This window comes from Sceloporus occidentalis, unplaced genomic scaffold (genome assembly GCF_023333645.1).
Source record: "Sceloporus occidentalis isolate IW3139 unplaced genomic scaffold, rSceOcc1.0.p SCAF_3, whole genome shotgun sequence".
Classification (NCBI taxonomy): Eukaryota; Metazoa; Chordata; class Lepidosauria; order Squamata; family Phrynosomatidae; genus Sceloporus; species Sceloporus occidentalis.
This window is the reverse complement of record NW_028316983.1, coordinates 7069549-7088424: the sequence shown is the minus strand read 5'-3', so window position 1 is coordinate 7088424 and position 18876 is coordinate 7069549. Positions and strand designations below refer to the sequence as shown.

The window sequence follows — 18876 nt, the reverse complement described above, 5'->3', positions numbered from 1 at the left end:
AAAGTGGATTAAAGCAACCAGCAAACTTGAAAATGTACGCTGAAGTGTTCTGAATAAACTTTATTTTAATAAGCCTGTTTCCTTCTCAAATGGGGGCACTAGAGGCAAAAGGCACTCAAAGACATACGAGTCCAACTACATTTGATAGTACTAACAAAAAAAAACTGTACCAAGGACAAGAGGCCACTGTCAGAACTGTCATAAACACAGTGGTTCCCAATAGGCAGAGGGATCAGGCAAGGATGTATTTTATCACCCTACTTGTTCAACTTATATGCTGAAAACATCATAACAAAAACAGAGATAGAGTTAGAAGAAGAAGGAATGAAGACAAGAGGAAGAAATATTGACAGCCTAAGGCACGAGGATACCATAACAATGGCAGCAAGCATCACAGACTTGGAATGGCTAATAAGGTAGGTCCAAGATGAAAGTGCAAAGGCAGGATTAATGAATGCTGAACATAAAGAAGACAAAAATTATGACCACAAAACAGATACAGAAATTCAATCTAGACAACGAGGAAATCAAAATAGTTAAAGAGTTCCCATATCTAGGATCAAATATAGACAGGAATGGTGACTGCAGTCAGGAAAGAAGAAGATTGGGAATGGGAAGGGTACTAGAAAAAGTACTGAAAAGTGAAGATATACACCTGAGCACAAAAGTTAGAATTGTCCAAGCCATTGTATTCCCCATCACTATGTATGGATGTGAGAGCTGGACAGTAAGGGAAGCAGACAGCAGCAAAATCAACTTATTTGAGATGTGGTTCTAGAGAAGAATGCTTAGGATGCCATGGACAGCCAAAAAGACAAACAAATGGGAGCAAGCCAAGGATCTCATTAGAAGCCAACATGATAGAATTGAAATTGATGTACTTTGGCCATATAATAAGAAGGCATGAAACACTAGAAAAGACAATAATGTTAGGAAAGGTAGAGGGCAGAAGGAGGAATGGAAGTCCACATGCCAGATGGATTGGCTCAATCACGGGGGATACAGAAATGGGATTGCAGGAGATTGGGTTTCTATATTGCAAGAATATAGGGATTCTTGGGGGTATCTCATCCACAGGATGGCCATGAGTCCAGGTCAACTTGGGGGCAGATAACACCACCAAAGAGGCAAAAGGCTAGATTGGGCCGGCTAATCTATGAGATTTCAGAACCAAAACATGAGACCTAGGGGCATGCCCTGCTGATGTCAAGGAGGGGCATTAAGCATTATGGTTGCCAGATCTCAGCCTGAGTCTCCAGTTTTCATGAGTGAATTCCAGATGGGTGGCAAGAGTGCCAAGACACCAGTTCTGGAGGGATCAGCTCTGGGCAAGAGAAAAGGGCTGTGTGCATATTTTCAGCTCAGCTAGGAGATCACCAGCATGCTGCAGTTTCCAGGATCAATTGATCTGTTACTGCAGCTTGCAGCTTCCAGAGTGTTCTCTGCTCAGTGGCATCACTAAGGCTGGTGCCACCTGGCGTGTTAACTTATGATGTCATCCTTTCCCATTGACCTCCTCCCATACCACACTATACAGAATCCTTTGTAATGTTTTTTGTACTAATTTTACTCATCAGTCATAAGTCCCATATATCAATGAATGTAGCGGCCACAGTTATGACATAAACAATGAGCAAAATTAAAATTATCCCTTTAAACCACAGCATCACACACACAGTCTAAATTAATTTGCATGTGCATTGTTTCATGCTGCTAAAGTGAACATTTGGTAAGATGTAATGCTTTTTAAGAAACTTGAAAAAAGAATTAAAATTTTAAATTTCTGCCAAAAGACAGGTGTTTGGGGAGCAATGGTGTCACCTCCCTCTTAGTGTGTCATCTGGAGTTGCCTGCACAATCATAGTTGTGCCTCTGCTCTGTATTTATTTAGTTGTCTTGCTCCTTGACTTCCATTTGTTGTAGCACCAGGGCTCACCCTCTATGCTACCCTGAATTCACATTCTGGCTAGAGGTATGCAGGTCAACTAGATTAAATGCTGTTCATTCCATCTTCATTCCATCTATGCACAGCCATAGGAGGAAAAAGAGCCATAATGAGGATGGGAGGGGGAGATGCAGAAGATGAAAGTGTTTATAGATCAACTGTTAATTAAGCAGCATCACTGAAAACCTTGATCAGTTCCATTCATTGCCACAAGTAAACTAAAGACAGGATATTATTCTTGGCTGCTTGACAACGAAGTGAGAAGAAAAAATCTCCTCATTTCATCTTGCTTTGGGAACAGTTCCTTCAGCTAACATTTCTGTTGTATTTCCCAGCAGGAATATGTATTCTCTCTGGTCATTCACACTTACTCTTTTGAACATCTCTGTGCCGATTCAGAATCGGTTTGGTGTTCCCAGTACATTTACCATTATCAAATCTCTCCATGCCATTTTAATCCTGTTGCCATTCACAATTGCCACTGTATCAATTTAAAATGGACGTGTCTGCACTTCCAGGAATGATGAAGCATGATCCGAATTGTTTCAGTAGTGTGGTCACACTACCGAAGATGCAGATCATTGTGGCTCTTCAAAAAAGAACCACTAAGGGATCCGGTGCCAAATGCACTGGTTTAAGTGGGCTTTTCAGCCACTGCCACCCCTGCAAACTACACTGAGTGCAGTTGGGACAAGTGTGAACTTCTACACTGGTTTATTTCCATAGTGTGAATGCAGCCTTGTGTGTCTGAATGACAAGTTGTAAGCAATTGGGGTTGGTACTTAATGCATAAAAGGTAGTGATATCCCTAGCAGCCATTGTCTCTAGGTTTCAGGTTTTGGCCCAGAAACCTCAGGGACTGGGATGCCTATTAAGCATGATATATTAGGCATCAACCACTGTCCCTCTGAGAACCCAATTCCAATAATAAGCACCTAGTCTCAGTAAAGAGAAAATATTTCTCTGGTTGAAAATTAAATTTAGTAAGCTGTTCATAGAACAGAGTGGAAAGAAAATCTTTTCCCAGTTCTGTTTTGAAAACGTTTGCAAACACTACATTTGTAAACACATGAGAGTGGTAGTCCAACCCAAGAAAGTTTTCCAGGTTCTTCTTTGAAAAGAATACAGTGCGCACTGGGTTTTGGTTTCAAGAACCCCCATGGATATCAAAATCTGTAGATGCCCAAGTCCCAATAGTATAGTATAATGGTGTCGCTTATATAAAATAGCAAAATTATTGGAATTTTTATATTTTTAGTATCTTCAAGCCACGAATGGTTGAATCTATGGATACAGAGGGCTGACTGTATAGTCACTGCTTTAAAGCATGCTTCTACAGCAATGGAAGCAAGGAGTGGGTGAACAAAGAACAAAAAGAAAGAAACAGGCAGACAGACAGACAGACAGGTGATGCTCAAGATGCTGCTCTTGCCCTGAGATTCCTCCCCTTCCCACAAGGACCAGAGGAGAAAGTCCAGACCTTGAAACCTAAGCTAGGTCCTTCACAAACAGAAAGTACAGACTCTGAACCAAAGATGCTGATTCAAAGATATCATACTCACACATTTATTAATACTCCTTTTCCAGATAGGCCTGGAGGGAAAATCTAAAAAAGGATGTGGTTTGGGTGAGAGCAGGGAACCGTCCAAGGAGAAGAACAAGGAAGGCTGAGGAGATCCAAAATAGTAAGCATGTTGGGTTGCGGATGAGATGGATCATCCTTGAATCAGCTGGAGCTCACATCTGTCATTGTGCATCTTATTTGATCCTCGCTTTTTCCACACAAAGGTCTGTTTTAGGCAAGCTGGTCTGTCGGAGTATGTGTGTGACATGTGGAGGATTCAGTTAAGGGCATGGATGGACCTATAGGTTATGAGAACAACAAAGGAGATTAAATGGTTGAGACAGGAGGACATCTAAGAAAGAAGCAAGTGTAGACACAATGGAAATATTAAAGTAGAAGGAGGATTATTATTAGACATTGGATCCTAGGCACCCACACCCTGTTCTGAGCTGGAACTGGCTGCAGTTCCCGATTTCCCAAAGACTTCCTTTGGTACTGAAAACTTAGGCATATCATTGCTGTAAGATAATATTTATTTGTAGTAAATGATGCAGCAAGTGGTCTCTAGCAGAAGAAGACATCCCACTGTTTCGGTAATGGGGTCCACCATTCTTTCAGAACCAGAGCCATATCTGGGGGCCTAACCAACTAGCAATTCTACTCAGGCTATCCTGTGGCAAAGATCCAAGATCCTTGTTGCTTTGACTTTGGGGTGCACACCTACCTCTGCAAAGCAAGCCTCTTGGAAGATGGATGCTTGAGAGTGCTGTAGTGTTGAAAGACCAAAGGAAACTGAAGTGATCAAGTGTAACCCATCTCTCAGCTCAATAGCTCTGAGAATGATACAAGCAGTTGTCTAAAAGGACCAGTCTGGTCTCAGTAGCATCTCTTTTCTCGCCCTCAGACACCAAAACTATTGAGCAGAGACTCTTAAATACAAATTAATCCTCTCTGTGCCCATAAGGCTAACAAAGACCCTAAAAACCCTCTCCCCAATGGCAGAGGTCATGGTGACTACAGGAGGTTAACCTCTTGGCTGGGGCTCATCCAGGAATGGAGCTATGGGGGGGGGGGTGAAATGAGACCATCCCCCCCCCCCCCGCAAACAATAATTTTGTCCCACCCTTTAAAAAAATTCTTTCAGTCCTTAAATTTCTAGCATAGCATTGCAGTAAGTTTATACTTCAGTTCAGCCTTTAGAAATAAAGTTTAGGCAGCCACAGATAAGTGATCAAGTGAATTTAATACAGAAAATATAAGAGTTCAAGATCAAAAATCCACCAAACAATGGTACCTTTATCGGGCCAACCAAAATGCACAATTACGTTTCACAAGCTTTTGAAGCTCCACTGGCTTCTTCCTCAGGCAAGGTGTTAAAAACCATACAGGAGGAAAAAAATTGAAGATGTTAGCCATGGGCCTGCATGTTCTGTTTTTTGTTCTCAGTCCAGATGGAATGGAGGGGTATTATTTACAGGCTGGAACCTCTTCCTTGTAGCCCTGTGGTCACTGGGAGATTCTCAAAGTCCAGGAAATTTATCATCCATTTGCAAAACAAAAACAATCCATCATGGCTCCATGTTCAAAATGTAGATGATTTTCAGTGTCTCACTCTCTGCAATGATAAAAATCTGGGGACTGAAGGAAAATTTCATGGGAGGGGGGAAAATTCTTATTTGGAGTGGCAGTGTTCTTATTTTGCCCCACCTCCAAGCTACACCCCTGTGTCAAGCATTTGTGGGTCCCTTTGTCTTGCTTCTGCTGAGTAGGATGGGGACCCCTTGAGGGCATCTACATGAGCTGCCACCACCACTGATTTTAACTCTTTTTAAAAGTTAAAGTCCAAAACATCTAGAAGACCATAAATTGGGAACTAGTGTTCTAGATTAATCAGGTTTCTGTCTCCGAGGCTCAAATGGTGGACAGCCATGTCTTGCTGGGAGGAAATTGGATAGGACATCCTTCCTTTCAAACTGTTAGTAATTCACAAACTGCATGGCAGAACAAGTGGGGACACTCAGTAAAAGGAACTGAATTCTGTCCTTTCTTGCACACTAACCTTCCCTAGTCATGCAGCCAAAGGGTGGGGTTGAAGCAGCTGCTAAGGAGAGGTTCGGTGAAGTCCTCTCTTCTCCATGTCTCAGCCGTGGAACTAGATACCAGACCCTGGAGAAGCAGAAAGACACAGGGAATCAAAAGGGGTTTTGGGGGGGGGGGGGGAGAGAATCTCAGAATGTGCCCTGTTGACCTTTCTGAGAACATGGACACAAATGAGGCCTCTATTCCATTCAATTTTCATTAGGCAAACAGGAATGTATAAGAAGAAATGAGTGAGCCACTGAGATGTAGGGGCTCAAGTGCTGGACTAGGATTTTGGGTTCGAATCCCCATTCATCCATAGAAATCCACCAGTTGACTTTGTCCAGCTCACACTCGCTCAAGCTTATTATTGTTGTTGGCTTTCAAGTCGTTTCTGACCCTAAGGCAAACCTATCAAAGGGTCTTCTTGGCAAGATTCATTGAAAAGGGCTTTGCCATTGCCTTCTTCTGAGGCTGAGAGAGAGAGACTTGCTCAAAGTCACCCAGTGAGCTTCCAAGACTGAATAATAATAATTTTGTTTTATTTATATACCGCTATTCCAAAGATCATAGCAGTGAACAGCAAGTAAGCAAATTAGCAAGTAAGCTAATTTGCCCCCAACAGTCTGGGTACTCATTTTAGCTCCCTCCTCAGAAGGATGCAAGCCTGAGTCGAGCTTGGGCCCTTTTGCTGGTCTTGAACTCGCAACCTTGTGGTTTCGAGTGAATGGCTGCAGTACAGGCATTTAACCACTGCGCCACCAGGGGATTTGAACCCTGGTTGCTGTTGTAGTCCAGTGCTCAAGCCACTACACTATGTTGGATGTCCTTTCAAGCTTAGAGGCATGTCACAGCAAACCTCTGAATAATTCCTGTCAAGGAAGGGTTAGGGTCGGCAGGGTTGCCATTAGTCAGAATCAACCTGAAGCCACATAACAAAGTAATGGGTATCACTGGTTACCTTACCTTTCTCCCAAAGCCCAATCCAGCATTTAATCAACAACACCCTAAATGTGAGTTTAAGCAATGAATAAGCACATGGCATAAGACTTTTGTCAATCAAAATGAAAGGAATAAGAAAATAAAAATATTCTCAGTGAGCAATTTCTCTACCCCTAGAAGACTTCCATCTTCTGCAGACACAAACTTTAGATTACCATAATAATAATTGAAATAAATAGAAATTTTATTTTTAAAGCACTCATGCCATTATGTACCGAATCACAGCTTCTTGCTGTTGTTGTTGTTGTTATGTGCTACCAAGTCAAGTCTGACCTATGGTGAGTACATTTTAGAATATTCTTGGCAACATTTCTTCAGAGGGGTTTTTTGCCATTGCCAGAGAGAGTGTGGCTGAGAGAGTGTGACTTACCCATGGTCACCCAGTGGGTTGCCATGACTGAGCTGGCATTCAAACCCTGGTCTCCTGATATCCTAATCCAACACTCATATTTTGTTTTTTGTTTTTTTTATTTATTTATATACCGCTATTCCAAAGATCATAGCGGTGAACAGCAAGTAAGCTAGATAGCAAGTAAGCTAATATTCTTACACTATGCTTGCTCCCTCTTGTTGGGGATTAGTAACTGGATTTAGGTCGGAGACAGCAGAGCTGCTAAATGGTGGTATGTTCGACCTTGCATTGTAGGAAACAAAATGGAGCACCTTTTGATACATGTGAGCCATGTAGGACAGGGACATAATGACAATAAGCCAGGAAGCATGAGGCTTCCTTCAGTTCATAGGCTCATTGTCACAGTAAAACTCTCACTTTACAAAGAAATTCACATAGCATGGAAAGACGAACTCTTCCAGATCATCCTCTTTAGCTCCATTCAGTACTTGGGTTTCACTGATTTTTAAAAGACCATAATAATAATAATAATAATAATAATAATAATAATATCTTTATTTCTATACCGCTTTTCCAGAGAGATGAAAGCGGTTTACAGTTTCAGGAGAGATACATTTCATCAGATTACAGTACAATATACAATCAAAAATACACTTTCATAAAACATGATATGTTTGATACTCTGGCATTCTCTAAAGCAGTTCAGAGCAGCTAGTGTCGTGGCATTAATACTCAGTTATTTCACTCTGAGCTGGAAGAATCAAAAATGTACAAAATGTCTCCCACTAGGCAAGATTATGAGCCTTTGGGTTACTTTTTCAATGATTTTTAAACATTGCATTTGGGAACTTTTCTTTTTGTTATTTTTTGAAAAATTATTTGTTCACAATGTTTTTTATAGTTGATCCCCCCCCCCCCCCCGGATATGAAAACCTTTCTGACATCCCATACCCTCCAGCTGTTCCAATTTGGTTGATATGATTGCAATTACAACTCTACCATCCCACTTTTTAAGCTGTTATTAAAATGTCCCAGGTTTTCTCGCCTCCCCATTTGTCCTCAGCTTACTTCAGTTACTGCAAACTGAGTTCAAAGTACAAAAGTAGTTTGAATTCAATTAACTCAGGCGTGAGTAGAAGAGAGAAGGGGGCAGAAACTTGCCCTTTTTAACAGATTCAAGTAAATGCAAACTGTTGTAGCCTTTTCTAGGTTATGTGGTCTTCCCCATTAATAATTTCTGCTATCTTGTCCACACTCTGATGGCACTTGGCCACATATGCCTTTGTTGTCATCTGTGAAATGTAAGGGCAAGCATCTCTAATATAAAGGTTAGAGAAGTTCAGATCATGTTTCTAAAAATATCAGCTGTGACAATCCCTAGCTAGCATGGCCAATGCCAATGGTGGCTGGGAGATTCTTGGCACTGTGGTCCAAAAAATAATTCTTTAGAGAATGTTGTTGCATGCTTTCAAGTCATTTCATCTTATGGTGACCTAAGGCAAATCTATCATGGGGCTTTCTTCTTGGCAAGATTTGTTCAGAGGGGGTTTGCCTTTGCCTTGCTCTGAGGCTAACATAATGTGACTTGCTCAAAGGCACCCAGTGGGTTTCCATGGTCAAGTGTGGATCTCCCATAGTCCTAGTCCAAAACTCAAACCACAACATCATGCTGTCTCTCACACAAACCAAGATACTCTTTGGGAGATAAATTATGGTAGGCAGAAAACAACAAATGTGTAACCCCAGCAGCTGTGCATTGTTGATGTGTGATAGAAATGTACTTTCTACTGCTATTGTGGGTGTTGTGTACCTTCAAGTTGTTTCCAGTTTATGGCAGCCTTAAGACGAACCAATCATGGGGTTTTCTTGGCAAGATTTGCTCAGAGGAGGTTGCCTTTGCCTGCCCCTGAGGCTGAGAGCATGGGACTTACCCAAGGTCACCCAGTGGGTTTCATGGCCACACAGGGAATCGAACCCAGGCCTCCAGAGTCCAACACTCAAACCACTACAGGTAATTTCTCATTTAGGTACTGGCTAGGTCACTGCCTCCTTGGTTGGCACAACAGATAGAAGGCATCCTGCCTTTCTGCCTGTTTTTTTGGCCCCCAAATGCAAAAGTCTGAAAGTTTCCAAAAAGTGTCCTCCTTATTCTTATTACCAGTTTCGCAACCTCAACGAAAAGTCCTTGAAGATGAAATGCATGGCTCACATTTGAGCCATTGTAAAGATGCTGTTAAGAAGAGGAGTGAGAGACTAAGAATAGACTCACAGAGAGGCAGTTTCAGGAAGAGGCAACCCAGGCCATTCTCTGATCCAGGCAAAGAGAGAACAAAGATTGATCGCGGTAGCATAAAAATTAACTCTATGTATTATCTGATGGCAGGATGCCAACAGATATCAAATTAACCATGCCTTTCTATGACAGTTCTATGAGTCTGAAAATCACTACTTTTGGAGAGATCCTACTTCCCACAATCCCCCATCCAACATGGCCAGTGGTGGTGCAGGTTAAAATTGTGGGATTTTAAGTTTCTAAGCAATATAATTCTTTCAAGCTCTGACCAAACTATGTCCACTAGGGATGCACATCCTCTATTATTTCATCCTTGTATGTGACAATGACTCTAGAGACCAGGTTTCGTGTTCCTGCTCAGCCATGAAAACCCACTGGGTGAATTTGGGCAAGTCACACACTCTCAGCCTCAGAAAACCTGATGACAGGGTCACCTTAGGGCCACCATAAGTCAGAAATGACTTAAAGACACACAACACAACACAACACATAAACACAGTTTTCTCCCCACTAAAGAGCAAAATAAGTATCACATTGCAGTATTCTCCCCATGTTCAAATGTCCTGAAATACTGAGGAAGAATTATTATGTATAGAAAAACATGTTTTGGTAAGGGTTTTTTTTTTGGCAAAAAATCCTATTTTCTGTGCAAAAAAAATATGGTTTCCTACACAGGACAGCTGGCGAGTATGTGAAAGGAAGCCATGGTTTTCCAGTTTGCCACTTCCAAAGGTCCCTGCTATATATTGCCCTATCTGGGGGGAAGGGCTGCTGATACAATCCTATCTGTCTTACAACACACCACATTTGGTGCTACCAAGGTGGCAATAAGAACCTATTCTTAATGCAACAGTCGTCATGTTCATAACAACAATATATTCCTTTGCAGTGTTCCCCTGGGGGCATGTGAGAGCATTTTTGCCATGTTTTGACTGACCTTTTTAGATCTAGAGAGGCTTTCTATAAAAACAGGTGAATAGGAAGTGACTCAGAAGTAAAGAGTAGTCAAGAAGTAAAAACACTTTTGTAAAGGGGGGGGGGGGGGGGACCCAGTCTAAAATGCCCTGGGCAGACAAAGCATGGCAAAAATGTTACCCACAATCCCTAGAGAACATATGAAGTTTTGAAAAAAATATTCCAAAAGATTGACCCCTGGGAGCCCATTGGGGTCCACAAAAATAGATCTAGAGGGCTGCATATGGAACCCAAGCTGCAGTTTGCTGCTCGCTCCTGCTTTACCAGGAAAGCTTTGAATGCCTTGGTCCTTTTTTATTTGAGAACAGCTCTGCTGAAAGTGGTGGTCTCTGGAGCCATCGGCTGCTGGTCCCTTGGGAATTTCCAAGAAAGAGCTAAACAGTTGTAATCAAATTCCATACGTATGGTGCTGGTCCCTGGCCCATTGGGGGAAAATAATTGCCAGTATATTAAATAGCTGTTTTAGTAGTCTGATAACTGCAGAGTTGGGGAGAGCAGAGGATCTCCTTATAGAGACTTATAAAATGAATCCTGGTTAGGAGAGAGAAGGAGGGAGGGAAAGAGAGTGACTGGGAGCTCTCAGAATAGTAAGGCTGCATCTGCACTGCAGAAATAATGCAGTTTGACACTGGTTTTACAGCCATGGCTCAATGATAAGGAATACTGAGATCTGTACTTTGTTGTGGCACCAGAACTGTCTGACAGAGAAGGCTAAATATCTCACAAAACTACAAATCCCAGCATTCCATAGCATTGAGCCATGGCAGTTAAAGTGGTGCCAAAGTGCATTGTTTCTGCAGCGTAGATGCAGCCTTGGTCATCCAATGAACCTGGGAAATTTCAGGACAGATAAAGAAAGCCCTGGATAGGACAAGAGTGCTAGTCTATTATATAGAGAGAGCTTTCACCAGTTCCTAAGCTAGGTTTCAGAGCTAAGAGATAAACATGGGGGTGCGAGGGGGGGTTGCTTTAACTAGAGACTCATGGTTACTTTCTGAATTGCAAGTCTCAGAACCCCTCAGCCAGTATGAGAGTAGTGGTTCAAGAAATTCACATTCCCAACCTCTGTGTGAGACAATAGCTTTTACAGTGCCTTCTTCAGGACTTCTCCTATTTTAGTGTGAACCTAAAGAGTTTTGTACAGGTCTTTCATTGGGTATTTTTGCAACAGACTCAGAAAGCTCTGACCTGACTGCTGGAAGATGCCGTTCCATTCAGAAGGAGGCCATGACCAACGGCTTCACCTTCCCCATTGCTAGCCTGGTTTCCACACTCCTCAGTCATTGCTGAGCTCTCTGTGGTGCTGAAGGCTTCCCCAGATGTGCCATCCATTTGGGAGTGATCCATGCCTTGTATAGTCACATTACTCAGTAAAACACCCTCTGAGTGAGTTGGTGAACTGGAGCCTGTTGTACAGAGTTCTCCATCCAGCAGACTCTTAAAAAAAAACAAACACCCATATATCAAGAAAAAGTTAAAGGCTCCAGCAAATCTAGATTTCTGCCTGGGTCTGAAAACATTGCAGTGTTTTAGAAACAATGACACATATATTCAATTATTGTCATTGTGGCTATAGATTACAGTTTATCTCTGGGTGACACTGCCCAGAATGGCTATGATAGGTGGCTACCAGTGATGGAGCCTTTTTGGAGCTAGCTTCCAGTCCATGCAATGCTTGGGACCCTAGAGGACAGGATCAAAATTCAAAATGACCCGAATAGACTAGAAAGTTGGGCCAAAGCTAACAAAATGAAATTCAACATGGAGAAATGTAAGATACTGCACTTAGGGCAGAAAAATAAAATGCACAGATATAGGATGGAGGACATTGGCTGAATGAAACTACATGTGAAAGGGATCTGGGAGTCCAAGTATACCACAAGTTGAACATGAGTGAACGGTGCAATGTGGCAGCTAAAAAGGCCAATGCAATTTTAGGCTGCATCAATAAAAGTATAGTGTCTAGATCAAGAGAAGTAATAGTGCCACTCTATTCTGCTTTGGTCAGGCCCCACCTGGAATATTGTGTCCAGTTCTGGGCACCACAATTCAAAAAGGACATTGAGAAACTGGAGCGTGTCCAAAGGAGGGCGACTAAAATGGTTAAGGGTCTGGAAACCTTGACCTATGAGGAATGACTTAGGGAGCTGGGAATGTTTAGCCTGGAGAAGAGGTGATATGATAGCCCTGTTTGAATATTTGAAGGGATGTCACATTGAGGAGGGAGCAAGCTTGTTTTCTGCTGCTCCAGAGAACAGGACCCAGAGCAATCGATGCAAGCTGCAGGAAAAGAGATTCCCCCTCAACATTAGGAGGAACTTCCTGACAATAAGGGCTGTTCAACAGTGGAACACACTCCCTTGGAGTGTAGTGGAGTCTCCTTCCTTAGAGGACTTCAACCAGAGGCTGGATGGCCATCTGTCGGGGATGCTTTGATTTGGATTTCCTGCATGGCAGGGGGTTGGACTGGATGGCCCTAGTGGTCTCTTCCAACTCTACGATTCTACGATTCTATGATTCTATGATTCTCCAAGAAAGACCCAAGAGATCCAAGAGAGGTAAAATTCTGAAGATCACCCGCAGAAACAACAAATTTGTTGTTGTTGTTGTTATCTTTATTTATAACAAGCTTACACATTAAAACAGGTACAGCATGATAAAATATGCAAAATCTCAACATTAAAATAAAATTAAAATAGAATTAAACTATGGTCCTTGAGGTCTCTTCCAACTCTATAATTCTTTGGAGATTATTATTATTATTATTATCATTATCATCATTTATTTATAAAGCGCTGTTATCCCATGAACATCCCAGAAAAATCGCATAATTACTCAAAATGATTTCACACGATGTCACACAATACCTGCCATTAAAGTGGTCACAAAGAAGCATTAACACGCATCTTTGGGGGGTTTCATTTCCGATATTATTTTATTTGCACAATTGCATGTGATAATCATTTGCTCAGTCACTCATCATTTTTGCTTTATTTGCAGCATGCTTTAAGTGCACTTTAATCTCTCTTTAATGCCAAAATTAGCCCCAGTGTGATAAACTCCTACATTAAAAACAATATGCAAAGGGATCTTGTAGTACTTTGAGACTAACTGAGCAAAAGAAGTTGTAGCCTAAGCATTCATAGACATGGTCTACTTCCTACAAGGCATCTACAGATTTGTAACATTACAAAATGTAAACCATGATGTTGAATCTTGGCCGTGGTCTCCTAATCCAGATTGCACAAGTGGTATAATACCAGTGTAACACTTGTGCAAGTGCTATAACATCCAACATCCACAAAACAGCGATACCCTGATAGGACCAAGCAAAATGCACAAAAGACACAATGCAAGCCAATACACTGGCTCCTTCATCAGGCAAAGGTGTTAAAAATCATACAGATGGTAAAAACATTATGACCATCTTAGTCACAAACCTGCATTTTGCCAGGGTATTGCTATTCTTAGTTCAGGTATTGTTGGGGGGACATTCATTCATTGCTGTGCTGGTGCTGATTTGCACTATGCAATGGCTGACCAGGATCTTAGCTCATGGGAGCAGGTAGTGCTTTGGAGAGACTGGTCCTAATCTGGTCAAAACCATAACAGTGAGAAATGAGTGCAGAAGAAAGATCAATGCCTCTTTCATGGGCCGTTCGACAGTGGAACAAACTCCCTCAGAGTGTAGTGGAGTCTCCTTCCTTAGAGGTCTTTAACAGAGGCTAGATGGCCATCTGCTGGGGATGCTTTGATTTGGATTTCCTGCATGGCAGGGGGTTGGACTGGATGGCCCGTGCGGTCTCTTCCAACTCTATGATTCTATGATTCTATGTGGAATTAAGAGATGTATGAAATTAGGGCCCAGGGTTTGGCACAACAGAGGATTTACTGACATATCTCCACCAGTCAAAGCCTGGTGGTTTGTATGTATTGGCATCAAACCTGATGCTTCCCAACCAGCTTCTCTTCCCACTCTAGAGCCCCAGATTTGGATCTCACCTGCTGGGCACTCCATTGGTTGCCCTCTTTGCCAGCCAGGTCTTCTGTTTCAGCCTGAGGTGCTGCGAGGGGTACAGCAGTAACCCCATGGGCAGCTCTACTCAGGGTCTCTGTCATCAAGAGAGCCTTTCCTTGATCCTCATTCCCAAAGGCAAAGAAGTCTTCAGTGTTTTCCTCACCAGCGGTTGCTCCAAACTCTACCAAAGGGTCTTCAGCCTCACCACTGGCCGCCTCGTCCTCTGTCGTTGGCTCAGGATCCTCAACTAGAACAAGAGACAACAGGAATATTTAAACACTTTCATGACTGTATGTGTATTATTTTCTCTCTGTTTCACATCTATCAGACTGGAGCTGTCGACAGTCAGTGACTCAAATTCCATCTAAGAATCTAGGAATCAGTGAAGTATCTCCAGATAAAGTGGCGTGTTCCACATAGCATGTAGTGAGCTGTGCCTCTGCCAGGTGTTATGAATAGTTCAGAAATCCAGGCTTTAGTAATGACAAACAGAAAACCTTATTCAGAAAACTATGCTCTTCACAAATGTATGTTGTCAGGACTGAGAAACCATTGTTAGCACAGTGCAGTTAAAGCCTACAGTAATGTAAAATTTGAGTGAGCTGACACACCATTTGCTCATCTAACCAAACAAACTCACTTTCCCCACTTTCCCAAAAACTGTACCATCCTTTCATCTTGTACCATCTGTTCTCATGGGACTGAGCTTGAATCTCCTGGCAGTCTCTCCTCTCTTTTCCCATCTGCTCATCAACCACCAAGGGATTGTGAGCAACAGCTCTAGTAATTAACCAATTACTATATGTCCCATTATCTATATTAGTGCCACAGGGAGATGGGTTATTGTGGGCAGGGCAGGTTGCATGTTGAGCGGCACACGTGTCTCTCTCCCACAGAATCCTCACGTGTGTAACAAACTTACTCCCAAGTGCAGCAGCAACAAAAAACTTTAATGATAACTTCCCAACTTCTTCACAAACAAAACTCAACAAGGGCCCCAACTTCTGGCTTCTCCCCAGCCCTTTGCCTCCAGTCCACGGACGACTCTTCAGGGCTTGGGTGTCTTGGCATTGAAAGGCCTGTGGCCTCCTCGACGGGGCCGACTCCCACCGGAGTGCTTCTCAAGGGGCTCCACATCAGTCTTTTCTCGGTCTTGGGGAATGGGGCCTACCTCCCACTTCTCCCCTTTCGGGTCCCACCACTTGTCCTCTAGGTCTCTGTCCTCTCCCTGACCCCGCTCCTCCGCGTCGGAATAGGCGAAGTCCCCCTCCTCACAGGGATTTCTTAGATGTACCTCCTTGTGGGGTCCTTGCATCCGCCCTCCCGACCTTCTCTGGAGGGAGGCTGGGGTCTCGTCCCTCTGCAGGCTCCTGGCCACTGTCTCTGTCCCTCTCACGGCTGCTACTCCCCGGCCTCCTCTTCCGCGTCAACCCTCTCTCCCCGCGCAGCTCTGCCCCTCTCTTCTTATCCCCTTTGGGACCACCCCTTTCCCCCCCTCTTGCTCCGTCTCTTCCTCCTCCCCACCTGTTCTCCCACCTGGTCCCCATCAGCCCTCCCAGCTCTCTCTCTCTCTGTGTCTACCTCACTACAGTCATGCTGGTGAACTTTGATTTTCTCTGTTTGCTTATGTATACCTCTTTGTACTGTATAACTCTTGGGAGCCCATCTTCCATCAGCCTCAGCCAGAAAGGGGACTGCACCTCAGCCCAAGGGCCCCATGTATGTCCAAAATGGGGGTTCAGTTTGATTGCTGGCAGTGGGGTAACTCTGGGTAGAATGAGTTTAGGGGCCCAATTGCACCATTGGCTGGGCCCTATCAGTGAAATGGCTGGGATGCTTCTCTGCTGTGTGTCATCTGTTGCCTCATTTACCAACAATAAAATTTATGCTACAGCAGTAATGTGTGTCAGTGTTCAGCACAAAGGAAACCTTGAAGAATCCTGCAGCTACATCCAGTTCTGGAATGAGACACAGCATCACGTTTTGTAATTGTGCTATTGTGATCATAGCAATGTGTCATCCAGATGTTTTGTCAGTCCTTTTGGAATTACTCCCAGAGCATCTATCATCACTGTTTTCTCTTCCTCCTCCATTTCCATCATCATCATCATCATCATCATCATCATCATCATCGCCATCATTATCATTATCTTCATTTTCTCCCCACTTTTCTTCCCAAGACTGGTCTCAGGGCAGTTTACATATTAAAACAAATACAGTATAGCTAAACCTTTCAGAAGAAACAGCAGTTAAACTGCAATTAAACTGTTAATTATATTTAAAATTATTTAAAACACAGAAGTAAAATCAATTTCTAACTCTGTTTAAAAATAGTACAACTGGAAAGCAGTACAGTACCCCATTTAAAAACTTTCAGTTCTCAAAGGCTGTCAGAATGAAAAAGCTTTTGGCTGCTGACAGAAGGACAGCAGAGACAGCGCAGCTAAAAAGAAGGTAAGAAAGACTATGCTGTTAATAAAATAAAAATTGAAAATGAAATAAAAAAGATATCAAAAATAGTCAAGCCTCCAACCTTTCAAATTCCCATTCTAATGTATGGAATGACTTATTGCTGAATGTTCAGATTCACTGATTCACTGATTTGATGATGTGATGACTGTTCTTTTATTAATTTTTAACTATACCTTGGCAGTTTGTAACTGTAATTGTTTAATAATTTTCTTTTTGATGCATCGAAAAGCCTCTTTAGTCTGAAATTCTAGACTAGAAGCCTCCTTAGTCCGAAATTCTAGACTAGAAGCCTCTTTAGTCCGAAATTCTAGACTAGAAGCCTCTTTAGTCCGAAATTCTAGACTAGAAGCCTCTTTAGTCCGAAATTCTAGACTAGAAGCCTCTTTAGTCCGAAATTCTAGACTAGAAGCCTCTTTAGTCCGAAATTCTAGACTAGAAGCCTTTTTAGTCCTATGTGGACAGACAGGTATGAACCAGAAAGTGAGTTCAACAACACTTTCCCCCTCACGTTCCTGAGCAGCTGATATACAAATTGATACTGGAGGAAAATATATAAGCTCAGACCCAACACAGGGTTTATGTAGCATAAGTCTACACATGCAATGTTATGCATTGAGATACCCAAATTTTGGGCTGAAGGACAAGGTTGAGCAACCAAACACACACTGAAACAGGCATGGTTCGCTGCCCTGATCTCTTCAGACTGAGAGAGTGAGAGTTCTTTGCCATTTTCTCTCTCATTTGTTTCTCTTTGGAGGTCCCTGTTGTCACCTTCTGCTTACTTGGGCTCCGAACTTATGAACAATGATATGATCCAAATAGGCAGAGCGACACACTACTCAACACACTACTCTTAAGTCTTGAAGTCTCAGGACATTTATATGAGAGAATGAGCAGGTAGCTTAGATATTTTTAGGCAATTTATTAAAACGGATATACAGTGGGCCCTTTGTATCCACTGGGGTTTAGTTCCAGGACCCCCTGTGGATACCAAAATCCACGGATGCTCAAGTCTCATTAAATACAATGGCCTAGAAAAATATAAAATAGCAACATGGCAAAATGGTAAACTTGACTTGACTTGAAATAGTAAAATATAAAATGGCAAATGAAGGTTTGTTTTTTGGAATTTATAGTTTCTTTAATATTTTCATAGAATCATAGAATCATAGAGTTGGAAGAGATCACAAGGGCCATCCAGTCCAACCCCATTCTGCCATGCAGGAAATCCAAATCAAAGCATCCCCAACAGATGGCCATCCAGCCTCTGCTTACAGACCTCCAAGGAAGGAGACTCCACTACACTCCGAGGAAGGAGTGTGTTCCACTGTCGAACAGCCCTTACTGTCAGGAAGTTCTTCCTAATGTTGAGGTGGAATCTCTTTTCCTGCAACTTGCATCCATTGCTCCGGGTCCTGTTCTCTGGAGCAGCAGAAAACAAGCTTGCTCCCTCCTCAATGTGACATCCTTTCAAATATTTAAACAGGGCTATCATATCACCTCTTAACCTTCTCTTCTCCAGGCTAAACATCCCCAGCTCCCTGAGTCATTCCTCATAGGGCAAGGTTTCCAGACCTTTCACCATTTTAGTCGCCCTCCTCTGGACACGCTCCAGTTTCTCAATGTCCTTTTTTAATTGTGGTGCCCAGAACTGGACACAATATTCCAGGTGGGGCCTGACCAGAGCAGAATACAGTGGCACTATTACTTCTCTTGATCTAGACACTATACTTTTATTGATGCAGCCTAGAATTGCATTGGCCTTTTTAGCTGCCGCATCACACTGTTGACTCATGTTCAACTTATGGTCTACTTGGACTCCTAGATCTCTTTCACATGTACTTTCATTCAGCAATGTGTCTCCCATCCTATATCTGTGCATTTCATTTTTCTGCCCTAAGTGCAGTACCTTACATTTCTCTGTGTTGAATTTCATTTTGATAGCTTTGGCCCAGCTTTCTAGTCTATTCAGATCATTTTGAATGTTGGTCCTGTCCTCTGGAGTATTAACTATTCCTCCTAATTTGGTGTCATCTGCAAATTTGATAAGTGTGCTCCCCATGCACATTTTGTTTGTTTGTTTCCATGCATGGTTGAATCCATGGATGTGGAGGGATAACTGTAACATCATCATCATCATCATCATCATCATCATCATCACCACCACCACCAGCAC

The 18876-nt window shown here is 42.6% G+C and overlaps 1 protein-coding gene across 1 annotated transcript in view; it reads right to left on the bottom strand.

The window, feature by feature from the left end:
• Positions 1-3589: 3589 nt before the first annotated feature.
• Positions 3590-18876, bottom strand: part of LOC149315512 (tripartite motif-containing protein 54-like) — a 33925-nt gene continuing 18638 nt past the window's right edge. Inside the window, exons 8-11 of the mRNA XM_089518460.1 lie at positions 14213-14475; positions 11399-11647; positions 5569-5675; positions 3590-3808 (exon numbers count right to left, since the gene is read on the bottom strand). Coding sequence (XP_089374586.1) covers positions 5574-5675; positions 11399-11647; positions 14213-14475 — 614 coding nt within the window. The 3' untranslated portion in view covers positions 3590-3808; positions 5569-5573. The remainder of the gene's footprint in view (positions 3809-5568; positions 5676-11398; positions 11648-14212; positions 14476-18876) is intronic.